This window comes from Sapajus apella, unplaced genomic scaffold (assembly GCF_009761245.1).
Source record: "Sapajus apella isolate SASKATOON/1434 unplaced genomic scaffold, GSC_monkey_1.0 scaffold141, whole genome shotgun sequence".
In the NCBI taxonomy this organism is placed as follows: domain Eukaryota; kingdom Metazoa; phylum Chordata; class Mammalia; order Primates; family Cebidae; genus Sapajus; species Sapajus apella.
The window spans coordinates 136,686-156,840 of NW_022437081.1; the positions used below are offsets into that span (position 1 = coordinate 136,686).

Here is a 20,155-nt window from a genome sequence, read left to right on the forward strand (position 1 = left end):
GGCAGCTCCATCCACCCTTCAATTCGCTCCTGCCTCCAGAGGGGCTCGGAAAGAGGCGGGGCTGTGTGGGCGGGACGGGGAGCGGTGGGCGGAACTAAATCTGAGGGGCGTGTCTAGTAGGCGGGGCCGTGGCGCCGAAGGCTTCACTGAGGCTCCCGCTGGGGGCGTGGTTATACTAGGGGCGGAGCTATGTCGGGGCGGGGCCCGCAGTGAATGGGTGTGGAGGGGGCGGAGCTGTGCGGGCTCGAGAAAGAGGGGCCGAGATTGAGGTCACCAGGGCCCGGCTTGATCTGGGAAACCCGAGGGCGGGGCGAGGGCGGGGCGAGGGCGGGGCGGACAGGGTTTCCTGCGGCCGGCTGGGCGCGCTAGTGCTCTGGTCCGGCGGTCCTGAGGCTCGCGCTCGTGCGGGTCAATCGGTCGTCTGGGCCTGCGCGGGGCCCGGGCCCATGGCGGCGTCAGCGGCTCTGTCAGCGGCGGCGGCGGCGGCGGCCCTGTCTGGCCTGGCGGTGCGTCTGTCGCGCTCGGCGGCGGCCCGCGGCTCGTACGGCGCCTTCTGCAAGGGGCTCACGCGCACGTTGCTCACCTTCTTCGACCTGGCCTGGCGGCTGCGCATGAACTTCCCCTACTTTTACATCGTGGCCTCGGTGATGCTCAACGTCCGCCTGCAGGTGCGGATTGAGTGAGCGGCGGCAGACGCCCGGCTGGAGGGGCGCCCTTGTCCCCGCCCGCCCCCGGCCGGGTCCCAGGCATGAAGGACAGCTGGGCCGCGGCGGGGGGCGGGGGCGGGGCAGCAAGGGCTCCTGGACTCTAGACCTCCGCCGCCCCAGCACGACCGCCCAGCCCTGGCCCTGGCCCCGGGGCCCAGCCCCGGCTTCAGCCCGGGGGGTACCGGATCGCGCAGAAACGCACTGAACAGGCCCCTGCCATCGGGCTCCAGAAACTACCTGGGCTCGGCCGACCTGTTGCCTCACATTGGCCAAAGAGGGGGAAACCGGAAGGAGGGAATTCTGCTGCGGCGACTTGACTTTCCAGGCCCCGAGCAGAAAGGTAGGAGGCGACAGGTTGGAATGAGGGAGGGGCGGTGGCTCTGCCCTCCAGATGTCTGGGCACCTTGGCGGTCAGGGGGAAATATGAAAGGTACCGAGGCAAACCAGCCCGAAGAGCTGTGGAGCCCAGCTGGGGAAAGGAAAGGCAGCCGCAGGCTCTCCTCTCCTCCCCAGTCACGATTCCAGGATAGGGTGAGGGGCGGCCCCCTCCCACCCAGGCCCCAGTGCCCGCCTCCCTTTCCGCACAGGCCTGGAGGGTATCCCCTGAACCCTGGGGAATGGAGGGGAATGGGCGGGGGGTGGCCCAGGGAAGGACCTAAAAAAGCAACGATGTCTCCACCCTTCTCCTCCCCCAATTCGGTGGGCATAGGGAGGTCAGTTCTCTTCTAGGCCAAGTCCCACGTCTGTTCTCTTAGCCATCAGCCCTGGGGCTCTCTGCAGCTCCTGCACAGCCCTTGGTCAAACTGCCTCCTGTCCTGTCTTTGAGGCCAGAGGACTGGTCTGTGCCTGCTCCTGCTGTCCCTCGTGTTCCCCTGCCCCTCCCTGAGTGCACCCCCCAAGCTCTGCATTTGGAAACAGGGAAGAGTGGGAGAGACTCATTCCTACCGTCCCCTCCCCCACAGTCTTGCTCTTCCGCCATGTCAGCCCATGCTCCCTAAGGCCCTTAGCAAGGCCCTCCCAGGGCCAGAGTCCCATCCTCCTGCCCCAGACGGCCTCTAGAAGCCCACTGTGTACTGAAGTGATCTGAGAAAAGGAGACCTGTCTGAGCACACAGCGGGTCTCAGCCTGGGCTGGGCAGAGCAGATGGAGGAGGGGCTTGCAGAGGACGCCATTCCTGGGGGAAGCAAGGACCTCTCTGGTGGCCAGGCAACTCAGGTCCCCATCTGTCTCTTTTTTTCTCTTTCAGGCATTGGCGTTTGTAGACCGTGACCCGCCCCTTCTCCGGCCTTGCCTGGGGGTACCTCTGGCCCTGGACCTGCCTGGGCAGAGGCCGAGTGAAGGGCCTGAACGGGAGGAGAGGAAGGGCCTAGTTCCTAGGAGAGGCACAGCACGGACAAAGGCTCATGGGGTGGGGGTGCCCAGTGATCCAGTCCTGGCTCGGGAAGGGAGGCCCGAGTTCCCTGGGAACTGAAATCTGCTAGCAGCACTGTGAAGGAGTGCATTTCCCCCTCCTAATGACAGAGGAAACTGAGGCTTCGGGGAGGTTGGGGATTTGCCCTTGACACGCAGATAGGAGGAGGAGGAATTGAGCGTGTCCCTGGGCCTGCAGGCCCCCACACCCCTCCCCAGTCTTCTACAAGACCTGGCATGGTGGGAGGAGAGAGGGGGAAGCAGAGAGGAAGCATAGGGCTCCTAGGGCACCAAGGGAGACAGGCGCCCGGGGGAGGGAATCTGGGGGTCTAGCTTTCCTTGGAGCAGTACGGAAGGTAACAGGGAAGATCAGGAGGACAGACAGCTGAGATGGGAGACCAGAGAGATGGGCTCCAGGACCCCTGGGGAGCCAAGCTCTCCCCCACAGAACCTAGCTTCCCCACCCCACCTGGAGCTTCACCAAGGGCTCCTCAGCAGTGAAGTGGCCCAAGCCTCCCAGTTTGGTGGCCGAGTGGAGGTGGTGGTGGTGTCGTGGCTCCTGGAGACACGACATAACCAGGAGGTGAGAAGGGATAAACCAGGGGTGGGCCTGGGCTGGGACTCATGGCATGACCCCAATTCTCTCTCCTGAAGCTCGACCCACCATCCCCAGGATCACACAGGAGAATCTCATCCTCACAGCTTGGATTGGTCCTGGGGGCCCCCTGGTGTGCTGCTAACTGGTGTACCACAATGGTCAGGAGCAGCCCAGAGGGGAGCCAGAAGAGACCCTTGCCCTCACCTTCTATCCCCATTTCTGCATCTTTTGCACTGGTATCCCGGGGTCCACATTCCCAGTTCCTGGGACTGAAAACCGCAGCAGTCCAGCCAGCTCCAGGGACAGAGTGGCCCAGCCACCTACCATGTACCCTCCTCAGCTGCCCACTGGACCCAGGTCCTGAATGAAGCTGTCCACCTGCCTCACCCCAGAAGAGGCTGGACGGTGGCTGCCTCGTGCCCCCTGCAGTCTCCCACAGCTAGGGCCTGATGGCGTGCCTCCTTGTGCTAAGTCTCCTGGGAACCCCTGACCCTGCTGGCCCCTCTCATCCACCCCTACCCTGTCCACCCTGGACACCCTCTGGGGACCTGTCAGCCTGCTGGTTCCCCCCACAGATCTCTAGGGGGCAGCCTCCGTGGGACAAGAGTGGCACAGTGCTGGAGGAGAGGAATGAGGGGCCTTCTGGTGTCTGATGCACAGATGTGGCCCTTTCAAACCCTGGTGTCACCCTCTGGGTGACTGGATCCCCAGCGCCAGCCTCTTCCTGGTCCAGTGAGGAAGGGTGGAGGAAAGCTCTTCTCTGAGTGCATGCGTGGGAGTTGGGGGGTGCCTGAGCCTTCCCCGTGCAAGGGGCTCCGCTTGGGACCCTGGAAACTGCTTCCCTACTGGGAGAAATGCGTGTTGGAGTCACAGGGGTCCCTACCCTCAGAGATCCCCCTCCCACTGCAGGGAGCCCCACCCCATAAGAGGGGCACGGAAGTCCACGTCTGCCCACCCCCGGTGGCCTCTGCTGTGGCTGTATTGGCCTAGAGGGGCTGGTTGGGGAGGGGCAGGGCTGAGCCCTCAGCATCTGCTCCTGTCCCTGCTTTTTCACTTCTGCTGCCTGAAGTGGTAGCCCCGCCTGCTGCTCCTCCACTCCCTCCCTTTCTCTTCTCTCCCCAACGGGGTCCATGCTGTGTGACAGGGTCTCCATGCACTTTATTTATTTGCAGTCTGTTTTCCAGGCAGCAGAGCTTCTACAAATGCAGACACCGACCGGAATGACTTATGCTTTTCTGTGTGTGATTTACTGTATACTGGTCAGCACAGGCTGGCCAGAGAGATGTTCTTGTTTCTGGTGTTGTCACAAGATGTTCTTGTTTCTGGTGATGTTCTTGTTTCTGGTGTTTTAACTTTTCTCTAAGTTAAAAAAAAAAAAAAAAGTCCTTGATTTAATACACTAAAATCCCAACTGGAGGCCTGTGTCTGGTGGGGGATGCAGTGGCCCCAGATGGAGAGAGGCCCCATGGTGAGGTCACCGGCTCCCCTGTCCAGGAGCTGGCAGGGAGAAGCCTCCGAGAGGGAGGGCTTGGGAAGGCTGTGGCAGGGACCGAGGATGTGCTGATACTGGACTTGACCGGGACCACTGCCCCATGAGAAGTTGGCAGCAGCCTAGCCTGGTCCTGAAAGGTGGCTTGTCCCATTGACAATCTCTGTTCAAACGACCCAAAATGTAAGTCCTCTTCCATTTTAGAGTCTAGGGATCAAAAGTGCCTAAGTCAGTGGAATCCCGAGGGTTGACTAGAGTAAAGTCAAATGAAGCAGCAGACTCCACGCAGGTCATTTTGTGTAGTGCTGAGACCCCCCCCCCGCCCCGCCCGAGGCCAACTCCCACTGCCTCCCTACCAGCCAGGTTACTGCAGAATCTTGGAGAAGATAAAGGACCTGGTCCCGGAAGCCTGCTTCCCTTCCCTGACCTTGGAGGCAAACTGTCCCATCAGAGCCCTCCTCCCTAGTGACTCCCACAGGAGAGAGAGCTCCCTAGTGGCTGCTGTAGGGGTTGGCAAGTAGGCAGAAGGCGAGGGAGGGAGGGCTGAGGGCAGTATTAGAGGAAGGCCCACAGGACCCCAGGAGGGAGGCATCAGAGGACACAGGGAGGTGGCAAAGACTCAGGAGTGCAGCCTGGGTTTAGGGGCCCTGGGGGCACTCCTGTTGCTAAGGGCTACCCAGGGGTCAGAGCACCCTGACAAGGAGGACCCCTCCAAAAGCACTGGTGCCAACACCCTATGGCATCTGCCACCATGGGAGAAATGGGCCCCAGTCCCTGAGCTTCCCACCCCTTTGTCTAGATGGTCCTCTTCAGTCCCTGATGGTCCCACTCCCCCTCCAGGGAACAAGTGACTTGGCAAACCAAGATGGGGGATGATCCTCCCAGAGCCTGGCTCCAAGGCCTCCTGAAGAGGGAGGACCACCCCTCCCATCCCTGCCACAGAGGAAGGGAAGGTGGGAAGGCCAGTTCTGCTCCGATGGGAGCCCAGGAGAACTGAGCCCTAAGCCCTGAGCCCAGCTCTTCCTACTGTGTGGTACCAGACAAACTGTGCACAACCTCGAGTAAGGCTCCTTTGGGATGCTTGTAAGCAGCGAATATGATGATGGCTGTTCAATGTTTATCATCAGATCTCGTCTGGAGCAGCCTTGTTACTGTGGGGAAAAGGAACCAAGTGAAGGTAACGGACCTCTGATGAGAGCCTGCCATGTGCCAGATGCCGTTCTAGGTGCTTTGCATTCTAATCTCATGATAATCCCACAACCACCTAATCATTATCCCCATTTTAAAGAGAAACCAAGGACAGGAACCAAGTCTGAAATAGAACCCCAAGCAGAAGCTCTTTTCCTGAGCTCCCAATCCCCCCTGGAGAGGCAGGGAATTGGGCTGGAGTAGTGATGAAATGGAATAGCAAAGATGTAAGATGAGCCTGTCCTTTTTGGGTGGGGTTCATGAGGCAGAAAAGAAATCCAAGGCTTGGATGAGGGGTATATTTGGGAGCTTTCTCCAAATGGAGCTCCCCAGTGGGAGCAGCTGGGGTCATCCTGAGATAGTCCCACCTGTCTTCCCTCCATTCCACCTCCAGAGATTGATTGGGACCTAAGAGACTGAGTCAGTAAAGGGCCAGAAAGCAGCCAAGTAGGCAGTTCCGGGGGCACCAGAGCAAATACACTGAGAAATGGGAAATATAAACAGCATGCAAAAACCCATCCTACTCCTACCCACCCCGCCTTCAAGGTAAATTGCTGGGTTTTGGACAAATTTTCACTTTGTGTGCATCTTTTACGTGTATAAAACTATAAACATACTACTTTGAAATCGGATTCCACTATTTCATGTTTGTCTTACCATGTTGTTATGTATTTTCCTACATCCAAAGCTACCTCGTAACTCTTTTGTATGAAGGTTTCATCATGTATCCCCCAGTCACTCTTGGTTGTTTTCCTTTGTTGTCATTTATTTGGAGGGTGGGGGTTGGTTTGCTTTCTGTTGTTATTTTTCCTTGTTTTCGTAAGTGACAGATGCCATTGTGGATAAATACTGTGGCGTAGTTATGATCAATTCCTTGATATATATTCCTAGAACGTGCACAAAAGGGTATGCATGGCTTAGGGCTTTTGAAACTCTCCAGCGTTGGGGTACCAAGTTACACCACTCACTCCAGTCAGGATGACAGTTTTTTTGAGACGATGGTGGCAATTCTGATTAAATAGATTAAAAACTTCATTACTGCCTTTCATTGCCTCAAGCTGGTTGCATCTCTCTTTCTTCAAGATCAATACAATATTTAACCCATCACTTCTGTAAAGTGTTTCCTTTTTTTCAAAAAAGCCTACAGCACCTGGTATTCCTGGATAGTCTCCCCTCCAAGTACTAACCAGGCCCAACCCTGCTTAGCTTCCAAGATCAGATGAGATTGGGCACATTCAGGGTGGTATGGCTATAGATGCATGTTTCCTTCTTAATCATCTCTATTTTAAGGCTAGAGCTAACTCTGTTTCCTAGGAGAGGGAACTTGATCCTTTCCTTCTACTCCCCTTTACCTATCCCTGAGTCTAACGACAGGTTTGTCAGTCTCTCAATTTGATAGGTTAAAATAGTTTATTTTGATCTTTTATGTTGTATTCCTTTGAATACATAATCAGGATTAAATATTTTCATATTCCTATTGCTTAGTTGTACTTCTGTTTTCAACTATAGGGAGTAATTTTTTTAAAAAAAGAGGAAATGAGGTGGGGCATGGTGGCTCATGCCTGTAATCCCAGCCCTTTGGGAGGCCGAGGCGGGTGGGTCACGAGGTCAGCAGTTCAAGACCAGCCTAGCCAAGATGGTGAAACCCCGTCTCTACTAAAAATACAAAATTTAGCCAGGCATGGTTGTGCGTGCATGTAATCTCAGCTACTCAGGAGGCTGAGGGAGGGAATTGCTTGAACCCGGGAGGCGGAGTTTGCAGTGAGCCGAGATCGTGCCACTGCACTCCAGCCTGGGCGACAGAGCAAGACTCTGTCTCAAAAAAAATGAAAAATAAATAAAAATAAAAGGAAATGAGATGTGCCTTTTATCATTCAGTAATGGGTAGCAACTTCGGGTCAGGAGGTCAGTTTGAACTAACTCTGAAAGAACATCACCCTAACCCATTGCTTCCCTACCTTCTTTTCCAAACACACCATAACAATGGACAGCATATTTTTAAAATAGTAGCCACTCTCAAAAGTAAAACAGGAAACCTCTAAGACCCAGAAGCAGAAGGAATGCAGAGCAGTAAATGGGACCTGATGCTTCACTGCCTTGGAGGCTAGCAAGGGAAACAGGTCTGAGAAGCTAGGAGAGCGATCTAAACTGTAGGCAGGCACTGCATGTGGTAAGGAGCCAGAACTAGGTGTTCTGTATGGATCTAGGAGGTATAAAAATGTTTCCAACATGAATAAAAATCAGAATATCTTGTGTCTTTTACTTCTTGTCTCCACACTAGCAGAGAGGGACTCACTGGACCCTGTAGGGCTGGACCCTACAGAAAGAAACAGGAAAATGTGGCACATTCAAAGGAAAAAATAAATCAACCAACAAAAACAGTCCCTGATCTAGTAGATATGACAGCAGAGCTACTAGACAAAGACTGTAAAACAACTCTCCTAAAAATGCTCAAGAAAGATGTGGATAAAATCAAGAAAGTCATGTATGAACAAAATGGAAATATCAAGAAAGAGATGGAAAGCCTAAGAAAGAAACCAAAAATAAACTGTGGCATTGAAAAGTACAAAATCTGAAATAAAAATTTCAGCAGAGGGGTTTAAAGGCAGAGTTGAGCAGCCAAAAGAAAGAATCAGCAATCTTGAAGATAGGACAATGGAAATTACCAAGTCTGAGGAACAGGTAGATAAAAGATTGAAAGAAGGATGAACAGATCCTAAGGGACCTGTGGACACCACCAAGCCAATCAGCATATGCACTGGAGAAGTCCAAAAAGGAAAAGAGACAGAGAAAGGGGCAAATAAAATATCTGAAGAAATAATGGCTAAAAACTTACCAAATTTTATGAAAGACATGAATATAAACCTCCAAGAATCTCAGTGAATGCCAAATAAGATGAGCTGACAGATACCCAAACCAGGGCACCTTATTATGCAACTTTCAATAGACAAAGACAGAAGAATTTTGAAAGCAGCAAGAGAAAAATGATTCATCACATACAAGTGATCCTCAATGAAACTGTCAGTTAATTTCTTTTTGGAAACTTTAGATGCCAGAAGGCTGTGGGCTGATATAGTCAAAGTACTAAAAATATGTTGACCAAGAATGCTATATCTGGCAACACTGTTCCTCAAAAGTGAGGGAGAAATTAAGATATTCCCAGATAAACAAAAGCTAATCGTTTGTTAGCACTACACCTGACCTGCAAGAACTGCTCAAGAGAGTTCTGCAAAATGAAATGAAAGGATACCAGATAGGAACTCAAAGCTGTATGAAGAAATAAAAATTCCCCCAACTCCTTTCCTCCTCATTCCCTCTTCTCTCTCCTCCCTCCCTTTCTCTACCTTCTCCTCCCCTCACCTTCATCCTTCCTCTTCCTTCTTCTTCCCTCGGCTACGCCCTGCCTCTCCTTCCCTTCTCTCCTGTCCTTGCCCATCCCCTCCCCGCTCAGCCCCCATCCTGCTCCTCCCATCACTGTGGTCACATGGGCGCACCGCTGGATTTAAACTTAATCTACCTGGTGCTCAACACAGTAGCTTGGCTGTGGGGCGTGCTGACTGAGCTAGTCTTGGGGTCCTGGAGAAGGGGGCTGGAGGGGTGCCCACAGCCACCCTCCCCGAATTAGTTTGGGGCTGGTGGGGACACAGGAGGCCCAGCTGACACTGGAAACAGTTATCCAGACACTGGAGAGCAAAGTCCTGTGCCAGGAGAAGTGCTTGGTCACGTGGGACCTGGCCCAGGACATTGAGCCGGTCAGCCTGCCTGCCTGCATTAGGGAGATTGTCACTCGTAACCTCTCCCGGCCTGAGATCCCAGTACCACTGCAGGCCACAGAGATGACACCACTGCTGTCTCTGCAGGAGGAGAACCAGCTGATGCATCAACAGGAGCTGTCCCACCTGGAGGACCTGCTGGCCCAGAGCCGAGCCAAGCGATGAGCTTGCCATTATGTACAATGTGCTGGAGTCTGGGGAGCTGGAGATGCAGGAGCCTAGGGGACTGGCAGGGTAGAGCGTGGAGTTGTGGAGGCAGCTGCAGGAGGAGCAGGCCTCTTACAGGCACAAGCTGCAGGCCTACCAGGAGGGCCAACAGCGACAGGCCCAGCTTGTGCAGCGGCTGCAGGCCAAGATTCTCCAGTACAAGAAGAGGTGCAAGGAGCTGGAGCAGCAGCTGCTGGAGAGGTCCAGAGAGCTGGAGCAGCAGCGGCTGAGGGGCACAGAGCACAGCCAATACCTGGAGAGGGCCCTCATCTGGCTAGAAGAGGAGCAGCAGAGGAGTGCCAGCCTAGCCCAGGTGAATGCCATGCTCTGACAGCAGCTGGACCAGGCAGGCTTAGCCAACCAGGCTCCGAGTGAGGACATACGAAAGGTGACCAGTGGTTGGACACATGCAGCCACAAGGAGCTGGAGCAGCGGGAGGTGGCATGGAGGCTCAAGGAGGAGTCCTTCAACGCTTACTTTTGCAACGAGCACAGCTGCATGCTACTCCTCTGAAGCCAGTGGTGGGGATCCGGTGGCTGGTCAGCAAGGTGAGGATGTCCACTGAGAGAGACCTGCTGCAGCTAAGAAGGGGGCTGGCTGGGCTATCATGCCCTGTCCAGTAGGCGGGCCTGCTACTGAGCACCAACCTGTGGCCGGCGGAGAGCTGGCCCAAAGCCACCTTGGAGAAGCAGGCCCTGCTGCAGGCCCAGCTGGAGGAGCAGTTAAGGGACAGGGTGCTCTGCTAGAAGGACAGACCAGCAGCAGACACAAAGTGACCTGGACAAGGACAACCTCAGTGCCAGAGTGACAGAGCTGGCCCTGGTAGTGGAGCCTCTTTGGAAGCAGAATCTGGAGAGGGATCAGGTTAACAAGGCCCTCACCAAGAAGCCTGAGGCCCTGGAATCCCTGCGGCAACAGGAGCAGGTGGCCCTGGAGACAGAGGACGGAGAGGGCCTGCAGAAGACCCTGAGGGACCTGGCACAGGCAGTCCTGTTGGACACTGAGAGCGGAGTCCAGCTGAGCGGCTACAAGCACACCGCGGATGCGTTGGAAGGCAGCCTGCAGAAGCTCTCAGGGCAGCAGATCCCATCCCCACCACAGCGCTCCTCGCTGGGCTGCAGCCATTAGGCCCGCTGAGGCCAGTCTCTGGCCAGGTCAAACTCCTCCTTGCTCGCCCTGATCCACTCCGCCCTGCACAAGCGCCAACTGCAGGTGCAGGACACGTGTGGGCGCTATGAGACAAGCCAGGACCTGCTGGGCACCCTGGGGAAGCAGCTTAGGGACAGTGAGGGTGAGCAGCGGGCCCCAGAGGAACAGCTGCACCACCTGTGGGACAAGACCAGTGGTGCCATGCAGGCCCACAAGGACACCCAGTGCAAGGTACAGCGGCTGCGGAGCACCAATGAGCTCCTGAGCAGGAAGAAGAGCACCCTGGTCTACCGCCTGCAGGTGGCCCAGCAGCAGTCCCAGGAGCTGCAGCAGGAGCAGGAGAAGCTGCAGGCTGCCCAGGAAGAGCTGTGGCGCTGGACCGGGTGGAGGAGGAGCAGGAGCGCACGATGCAGTATGGTGCAAGGGTGCGCCAGGAGCTTGAGCGCACCATAAACAACTAGAGCAGCTGGAAGAGAAGCGCTCAGGCCTGGCCAAGGAGCTGGTTGGGGTGAGGGAGACGCTGAGCTGCGTCACACTGCAGTGAGACATGCTGCAGGCTGAGAAGGTCGAGGTGGCTGAGGCGCTGACCAAGGCTGAGGCTGGCCGCATGGAGCTCGAGCTCTCCTTGATCAAGCTGACGGCAGAGGGGGCCTCCATGCAGGACTCCCTGTCCAAGCTGAGAGCCCTCAACGAGAGCCTCACTCAGGACAAATTGGATCTGAACAGCCTTGTCACCCAGCTGAAGGAAGAAAGGGCAGCCCTGCAGGGCCGGCAGCAGCAGGCGGAGCAGGAGGCCACAGTGGCGCAGGAAGAGCAGGAGGCGGCTGGAGGAGCTGCGGTTGGAGCAGGAGGTGGCGGGACAGGGCCTGAAGGGCTCCCTACGAGTGGCGGAGCAGGTCCAGGAAGCTCTGGAACAGCAGCTCCCCACGCTGCATCATAAACGTAGCCGGCTGCAGGAGCAGCTACCCCAGCTCTCCCGGCAGCTGAGCCTGCGGGAGCAGGAGCTGGAGCAAGCCCGGCGGGAGGCACAGCGGCAGGCGGAGGCGCTGGAGCGAGCGGCCTGTGAGAAGGAGGCGCTAGCCAAGGAGCTTACTGGCCCGGCCATGCAACTGGCGGCCGTGGAGCGCGAAGGCAGGACCGTGTCAGAGAAGGTCACAGGACTGCGCTTGGAGAAGGAAGCCCTGGAGGGCAGCCTGTTTGAGGTGCAACGGCAGCTGGCTCAGCTCGAGGCCTGCCGGGAGCAGCTGGAAGCCGATGGGCAGGCCCTGCTGCTGGCCAAGGGGACCCTGACTGCGGAGCTGGCGGGTCTGTGGCAGCAAGTAACAGCTACACAGGAGAAAGTCAATCTAGACAAGGAGCTGATGGCCCAGAAGCTGGTGCAGGCTGAGGAGGAGGCCCAGGCTCCTCTGCAGGAGCAGCGGGCAGCCCACGCAAAGGACTTGCAGCGACTCCAGCATGAAAAGGAGGCAGCATGGCAGGAGCTGGAGGCCGAGCGGGCCCAGCTGCAGAGTCACCTGCAGCACCAATAGGAGGAGCTGTTGTCCTGGCTGGAGGCGAAGAAGGAAGAGGTGAGCGAGAAGATCTCTGTCCTGCAGCAGGAGCACGACGAGGGCCTGACCTAGAGCAAGAAGCAGCAGGCCTTATCTCTGAAGGAGTCCCAGAAGGCGGTGCTGTCAGAGAAGTTGATGGGTACACGGCACAGCCTGGCCACCGTCCTCTGGAGATGGAGTGGCAGAAACCAGATGCCCAGAGCCGGCAGTAGACCGGAGCACCGTGAACGCTATGATGTCCAGGACGTACGGACCCATCTGAAGGAGGCTGCTGTGACCCACGCCCAGGAGGTGAGGAGGCTGCAAGAGCAGGCGAGACCTGGGTAAGCAGCCGGACTCCTGTCTTCGCGAGGCAGAAGAGCTTCAGACCCAGTTGTGCCTGCTGGAGGATGCCCGTGACCGGCTTCGGCAGGAGATTCTAGAGGCCCAGTGCAAGCTGCGTGAGAGCCAGGAGGGCCGCGAGGTGCAGTGCCAGGAGTCAGGCAAGCTGTGGCGCAGCCTGGGCTAGGGCACCGAAAAGCGTGAGGCTTTACGGTGCTCCAATGAATAGCTGAGGGTCGCGGTGAAGCAGGCAGAGAGAGAACGCATCAGCCTAAAGTTTGCCAATGAGGACAAGGAGCAGAAGCTGGCCCTCCGAGAGGAGGCACAGGCAGCCGTGGGCAAGGAGGACTGGGAGCTGCGGACTGGGCTGCAGGAGGTGCAGCGCTCACAGTTGGAGGCTCAGTGGGAGCTGCAGGAGCTCTGGCGTCAGATGAAGATGCTGGACAGTGAGAACACCAGGCTGCGCCGGGAGCAGGCGGAGCTGCAAAGCCGCCTGTCGCTGGGCTAGTGGATAGAGGAGAGCCGACGGGAGACCCTGGGCCTCCCACAGAGGCTGCTGCAGGGCGAGGCCAGCCTGGAGGCGATGCGGGAGAAGCTCCAGGTACCCCAGTGGAAGCTGCAGGAACAAGAAGGCGAGTTGCACACCCGTGAGCCAGGCTTGCTGGGCTCCCTGGAGGAGGCGCACAGCACCGAAAAACAGCAGCTGGACCACACCCGCGGCCTGGAGCTGAAGGTGGAGTTGGCGCGGGCCCAGGCTACGGAGCCAGGCCTTCGACTGAGCGTGCCTGAGGACCGGGCACAAGGCCTGGAGGCCGAGCTGGCCCGCGTGGAGGCGCAGTGGCACGCGGTGGAGGCCTGGCTGGGCGGCCTGTGCTCGGCTGGCTCTGTGCTGGGGCCTCGGCCTTGATCTCACGCCCAGCCCAGCCCCGCGACGGATGCCCGGCTCCCCAGCCTGGGACGCGCCCCGCCGGAGGAAGTGGGAAGGGCTCAGCAGCCTCAGCACCTTACAATGCAGCCCTGGGTCCCGGCCACCATCTCCAGGATCTACCACCTCCCGGGATCCTCCACACCTGGTCCGAGAGGCAGTGCTCGGGGCCCTCCGAGAATTCCTCCAGTAGCTGCGGAGTGCCCAGAAAGAACCGGACAAACTGCAGACCCAGACCAGTACCCTAAATCGCCAGCTGGCCGAGATGGAGGCCGAGAGGGCCAGGCAGCTAGAGAAGGCAGTGGCTGAGAATGAGGAAGCCCGGCGCAGTGTGGATGGGCTGCTGAGCAGGGTCCAGGCGGAGCTGGTGCTGCAGGAGGAGTGTGCGGCACAGTGAGCTGGAGCGCCGGGCCACACTGGACCAGGTGGCCACACTGGAGAGAAGCCTGCAGCCACCGAGAGCGAGCTCCAGGCCAGCCAGGAGAAGATTAGCAAGATGAAGGCCAAGGAGACGAAGCTGGAGGGCGACAAGCTGTGCATGAAGGAGGTGCTGGACGCCTCCGTAAGCCGCACCGTCAGGCTGGAGCTGCAGCGGCCCTCGCTTGAGGGGGAACTGCAGCGTAGCTTCCTGGTCCTGAGAAACCGGGAGGCCAGGGACCACGCCCTCCAGGATTGGGTGGAGTCCCTGCAGAGACAGGTAGCAGACAGCGAGGTGAGGGCAGGGACCCTGCAGCTGACAGCGGAGCGGCTGAACCGGGCCCTGGCACAGGTGGAGGAAAGCAAGGGGGCCCGGTGGGTCAAGGTGCCGGGCCTGACAGAGGCCCTGGCCCAGAGCAGCGCCAGCCTCAATAGCACCCAGGACAAGAACCTGCATCTACAGAAGGCTCTGACTGCCTGTGAACATGAGCGCCCAAGTGCTCCAGAAATGGCTGGACGCTGTTGGGCAGGCACTGTCTGATGCACGGAAGCAGAGCAGCTCCCTGGGTGAGCAGATGCAGACGTTTCCAGGCGAGGGGGCTGACCTGAAGCTGCCGCGGGCAGAGCTGGAGGGCCAGCTACAACAGTTTCAGAAGGTGCTGTGGCAGTGGCAGGAGGGCAAGGCTGCAGCCCTGCACACAGTCCGGAAGCTGCAGGACAAGCGGAGGCTGCTGCAGGAACCGCTGGGCAGCCTGCAGTGCGCCCTGGCTCAGCTGGAAGCCAAGAAGCAGGAGGTGGAGCGATCAGCCCTGCAGCTGAAGAAGGACCTCCTGGCCCTCAGGAGGACACTAGACAAGGTGGAGTGAGAGAAGCTTTGCAGCCATGAGGACACAGTGCGACTGAGCTCAGAGAAGGGCAGCGTGGACTGGACCCTCACAGGGGCTGAGCTGAAGCTGGCCAAGGCCCAGAGGCAGATCCAGCCGCTGGAGGCACAGGTGGTGGCCCCAGCTTGAGGTGGAAGCACAGCAGCAGCTGGAGCTGCAGCAGGAGGTGGAGGCTTGTGCCGTGCCCAGGCACAGGCTGAACACACCCTAGAGGCACGAGAGCCCAGCCACCACCAGAGGATGCACAGGCTGGAGGAGCCGGTGTCCACACTGAAGGGACAGTTGCCGCAGGAGCTTCGAAGTCACTCAGCATCCTTCTCCCCACCCTTTGGCCCCCCAGAGAAATGAGCCCCTACTGGTAACTGGTGAATGGCCCTGTGCCCGGGACAGAGGAGGGCCCTCCTCTTGGACAGCCCACCCAGAGCCTGGTCCCTTGGGGGCCTCGAGCTAGGGTGGGATGAAGAGGAAACCTGCTGGCAGTGCTGAGGAGGGGTACCCCAGCTCCAGGCCTGGAGAGGCTTCCCAGCATCGCCTGTGGGCCCTACCTGAGGTCAGCCCCCCTCTTCCAGGACGAACTACTGTGGATCATACAAGGTCCTCCTTGAGAGGCTGAGCTGTAGCCAGGGTTAGGGAGAGCTTGTCTCTGGTCAGCCCTGGAGCATGGGCTCATGGGAAAGAGGAGGGGGACCAGGCCCAGGACAAGAGTCAGAGGCCCAGACTTCCAGAGATCTCTCCGCCTTAGTTCAGAATATGTGTCAGGAAATTCCTCAGAGAGCTCAGAGTCCCTGTCCTGTATTTTTACACCTTTTTACAGTGTTAACCGTTCAGAACTGTTTTCTGTAACAAGAAGACTTCCTTTTCTAAAAACAAACGAACAAACAGAAAACACAACTCAATAAGTACATGGGCAATTATAAAAGATAGCATTATTGTAACAATTTGTAACTCTACTTTTTGAATTGTGCCTGACTTAAAAGACTAATACATTTTTAAAATTAGTAGCCTAAAAGTCTAAAAGCTTGTAACTTTGGTTTGTAACTCCACACTTTGTTTCCTACTTAACTTTAAGAAATGAATGAACTTAAAAGTATTATTAGTTTATGTTCTTGGGAATACAATGTGTAAGGATGTAAGTGTCATATTAACAACTGAAAGGAGTGAAAACAAAGTTGTAAATACACAGAGTTTTTATATGTTATTGAGGTTAAATGGGTATACATTCAAATTAGTGTTATAACTTTAGGATGTTAAATGTATTCCCCACGGTAAGCACAAAGAAAGTAACTTTACTACATGTACAAAAGGAAATAAGAAAAGAATCTAAACTGCTCACTACAAAAGAATCAGCACAAAAGAAGACAGTAATGCAAGCAATGAGCCCCCTCAAAAAACTATAAAGAATATTAAAAAAGAGTGCCAAAATATCAGAAGTCTTTCCTTATTCTTAATTACTTGAAATGTAAATTGATTATGCTCTCCAATCAAAAGGCAGAGGTTAGCAAGCTGGATAAAAACACATGATCCAAATATATTCTTTCTACTATCAACAGAGTAAACAGACAACATACATAATGGGAGAAAATATTTGCAAACTATGTATCCAAAAAGATCCAATATCCAGAATCTATAAGGAACTTAAACAAATCAACAAGCAAAAGCCAAACAACCTTATGAAACATGGGCAAAGGACACAAACAGACATTTCTCAAAATAAGACATACGAGTGGCCAAGAAGCATACAAAAAATGTTCAATATTATAATCATTAAGGAAATGCAAATTAAAACCACAATGAGATACCATCTCACACCAGTCAGAATGACTATTATCACAAAGTCAAAAAATAACAGATGCTGGGCTGGGCACAGTGCCTCAGGCCTGTAATCCCAGCACTTTGGGAGGCCGAGGCAGGCGGATCACAAGGTCAAGAGATCAAGACCATCCTGGTCAACATGGTGAAACCTCGTCTCTACTAAAAATACAAAAATTAGCCGGGCGTGGTGGTGCATGCCTGTAATCCCAGCTACTTGGGAGACTGAGGCAGGAGAATCATTTGAACCCAGGAGACGGAGGTTGCAGTGAGATGAGATCACACCACTGCACTCCAGCCTGATGACAAAGTGAGACACTGTATCAATAAAATAAAATAAATAAAATAAAATAAAATAAAATAACAGATGCTGGTGAGGATGCAGAGTAAAGGGAATGCTTATATACTGCTGGTGGGAATATAAATTAGTTCAGCAACTGTGGAAAGCAGTCTGAAGATTTCTCAAAGAACTTAAAATAGAACTGCCATTTGATCCAGCAATCCCATTACTGGCTATGTACCCAAAGGAATATAAATCGTTCTACCATAAAGACACATGTATGGGTATGCTCACTCCAGCACTATTCACCATAGCAAAGACATGGTATCAACCTAAATGCCCATCAATGGTAGACTGGATAAAGAAAATGTGGTACATTGGCACCATGGAATACTACACAGCTGTAAAAAGAATGGCATCATTGCCCTTTGCAGCAACATGGATGGATCTGGAGGCCATTATCCTAAGTGAATTAATACAAGAACAGAAAACCAAATACTGCAGGTTCTCATTTATAAGTGGGTGCTGGACATTGAGTACACATGGACACAAAGAAGGGAATGATAGACATTGGGGCTTATTTGAGAATAGATAATGGGAGCAGGGTGATGATCAAAATCTACCTATGAGGAGTTATGCTGATTACCTCGGTGAAAAAATTAGCTGTGCACCAAACCCCTGTGACACACAATTTACTCATGTAAAATACCTGAACACATACCCCTTGAACCTAAAATAAAAGTTGAAAACTATATGTATGTATGTATGTAATCTATCTATATATATACAGATGCATAAAATATGTATATATATATGTGTGTGTGTGTGTCTACTTTCTAAAAGAGACTCATTTTGGATCCAAAGACACAAATGGATTGAAAGTGAAAGGATGGAAAACTATATGACATGCAAATAGTGAACAAAAGAGAGCAGGAGTGATTATATTAATATCACATAAAATAGACTTTAAATCAAAAAAGGATTCAAGAGACAAAACCATTATATATACATAAATGGTTCAGTACAGCAAGAAGATATGACAATTGTGTACACATTTACATACCTAATAACAGACCATCAAAATATATGAAGCAGATATTGAAGGAATTGAAGCGTTCCTGTATTTTCATGGCATTTCTTTCTCACATGTAGTAAATACACTTTTAACCCATCCTACTGCTTTCCTGCTCCTGGGATTCCTGCACCATTTAGGAAGACCAGCATGTTGTTTCACTGAGGGTGAGGTGATTAAGAACCCTGCATTTGAAATTATGGCAACAAGCCTCAAGGTTGACATTTCCATGAAGCAAATATTCAAAGTGTAGTACTGCTGGACCAGCCCTAGAAAAGCAAATTGATTCTGGACTTTGCTATTTAAAAGGATGAAAGAAAATTATTCACCTGTGCAACCACTGCACCCCAGGTGTAGAAGTAATGCACTCATTTCGGTGAGGATGTCTGTGAAACACTAGCTATGATTGAATCACCACCTGACTAGGCTTACCATAATTCACTGTTACTCTCAAAGAACATTCTTCTACATCAACCAAAGCGGAGGATTAAATGGGGAGATGGTAGAACCCATGACCCATGCATCTCTCAAGTCCAAAGGTAGCCTTCTCTGTAATTCCCACAGCTTATGGGGCTGCTTTTGAATGATGACTTTCACAGGGACCTGGAGCTGCCACAGTGAAAGCCTAAAATCTACAGGATACTCACACCTACTATGTTCCTGTAGAATGGAAAACTAACCACTGGATGCTTGAAAGGTGTAAGTAGACTTGTAAAGCAATTTAAGAACCAAACTTTGTTTGTTCACTGAGCAGATTATGGGAGAATTATGAACCCCAGGACTGGAAGGGAGCTCACAGATACTTTCCAGTGATGCCTGAAGATCTGAATACATCCCTTCCCCTACGTTACAGTTATCTGGCTAAGTCTCTGTTTGAGGAAGAAAGGAAAATGTTTCATCAGGTGTATTAGTAGGATTTTAGTACCATCGTAGCCCATGGGTAAGTAGCTTCCCCTTCCTTCAGAGGGCTCTGATTTACCCCCTAATTCATGTATGGAGTTGGACTGCACTTCTCCCAAAAGTAGATCTTCAGCCACTTTCACGCTTATGTGTACCAGATCTGGAGACGTGCTTGGTAAGCTATCAAGTGAAATCTTAATGGATTGCTCAACAATTTTATTCCTAGAAAACAAGTCATGAATTACCCACACTTAAGCATTATTGTTGGCCAGATCACCCGTTCATTGAATTTAACAACATTTAATCTGCCCTTAATATATGCCAGGCACTTTTCTAAGTGCTTTGTGATGCATTAAGGAGAAAAACAGACCCAAATAAGTCCTGGCATAACAAATTATATAGGTAAATATAAGATGAAAAATAAAAACAGTGTAAGGGGGACTCAAAATTGAAGTCACATTGTAACTTTAAATCATGCTTTTAACACGTTGGCTCTGCTGCTTCTTCAGTTAAATTCTTTGCCTCTGATGGTGCCTTCAGGGCTGCCCCAGGCCTCTGCCATCTTATAATTCACTCACGGTAATAAAAAACAAGGAATTAAGGTTAGTTGTTGTGTCGTTTCCAAGAATTCCCTACCTACAGTCACTTGCCAGCTTTAGCACACTTTATCATTGATAAGGCACTTCACTAAAGTGGCTTCATGGTCCAAGTGAACTAGCCAGTGTCTTAATTAAATTTACCAGAAAAGTCATGTGTAAAATATTGTTAGGTTTACTAAGCTAAGCTCTTCAATTAAACTAGGCCCTTTACTGCCCACAGAAGAGAAGATGAACCAAGAATAAGTGTTTTATTATGACAACCTTTGCACTGGGGTAATAGAAACTGCTCTCCAAATACAGCAGGTTTGAATGCTCTCAACCATGACCACATTGACAATATCGTATCTTTGAGGTATGTATCCATCAGGAAGTTTCAGAGAATCCAAGGTGAAAAGGATACTATCGTCTATCACCCCATTTCTTCCATGTAGACTAGTAATGCAGACCTGTAGTTATAAATGGTGGAAATGATTATGTAAAAGCATAGTATACTTTAACTGGCCCTGAACCTCCTCACTCTGGCTCTAATCTTCAAGTCACTCCATCTCCATCAATGATTCCCAAGATGTTTGGCACACTGGCAACACCAGGGGTACTTTGTAAAAATAATTATACCCAGATCGCATTTTAAGCCAATTAAATCAGAATCTCTGGGAATGGGGCCTAGGTCTCTGTTGAGAAGCTCTGCTCTGAATACTACACACAATGTCCATAAAGCTCTGTAGTTAAGGTTGAGACAGTGAAAGGGGTTGAATGAGAAAGGAATATGGCAGTAAGTAGACTATCATTTTTTCCCTGATTCCTGTGTCACATTCCAAGCTCCCTATTTCATCTGTACCTTTGTTCAAAATGAATTTCTTTCTCATTTTCAGGCTTC

At 53.0% G+C, this 20,155-nt stretch overlaps 1 protein-coding gene, 1 non-coding gene and 1 pseudogene across 3 annotated transcripts; 2 read left to right on the forward strand and 1 right to left on the reverse strand.

Annotated features, from left to right (window-relative positions):
• The first annotated feature begins 240 nt into the window (after positions 1-240).
• SMIM10L2A (small integral membrane protein 10 like 2A) lies at positions 241-3,939 on the forward strand. The gene is made up of 2 exons (XM_032264019.1): positions 241-1,047; positions 1,954-3,939. The coding sequence occupies exon 1, from the start codon at positions 447-449 to the stop codon at positions 681-683; it is 237 nt and encodes a 78-aa protein (XP_032119910.1). The 5' UTR covers positions 241-446; the 3' UTR covers positions 684-1,047; positions 1,954-3,939.
• Positions 3,940-5,300: 1,361 nt separating this feature from the next.
• LOC116540534 lies at positions 5,301-14,966 on the forward strand (annotated as a pseudogene). The gene is made up of 2 exons (XR_004264487.1): positions 5,301-5,381; positions 8,959-14,966. The product of XR_004264487.1 is annotated as a rootletin pseudogene (transcript).
• LOC116540547 lies at positions 6,531-6,649 on the reverse strand. Its single transcript, XR_004264491.1, has one exon. It is a non-coding gene; the product is annotated as a 5S ribosomal RNA (ribosomal RNA).
• Positions 14,967-20,155: the final 5,189 nt, after the last annotated feature.

Coding starts and splice junctions, on each gene's coding strand:
- SMIM10L2A (XM_032264019.1), top strand. CDS start 447: ATGGCGGCGTCAGCGGCTCTGTCAGCGGCGGCGGCGGCGGCGGCCCTG.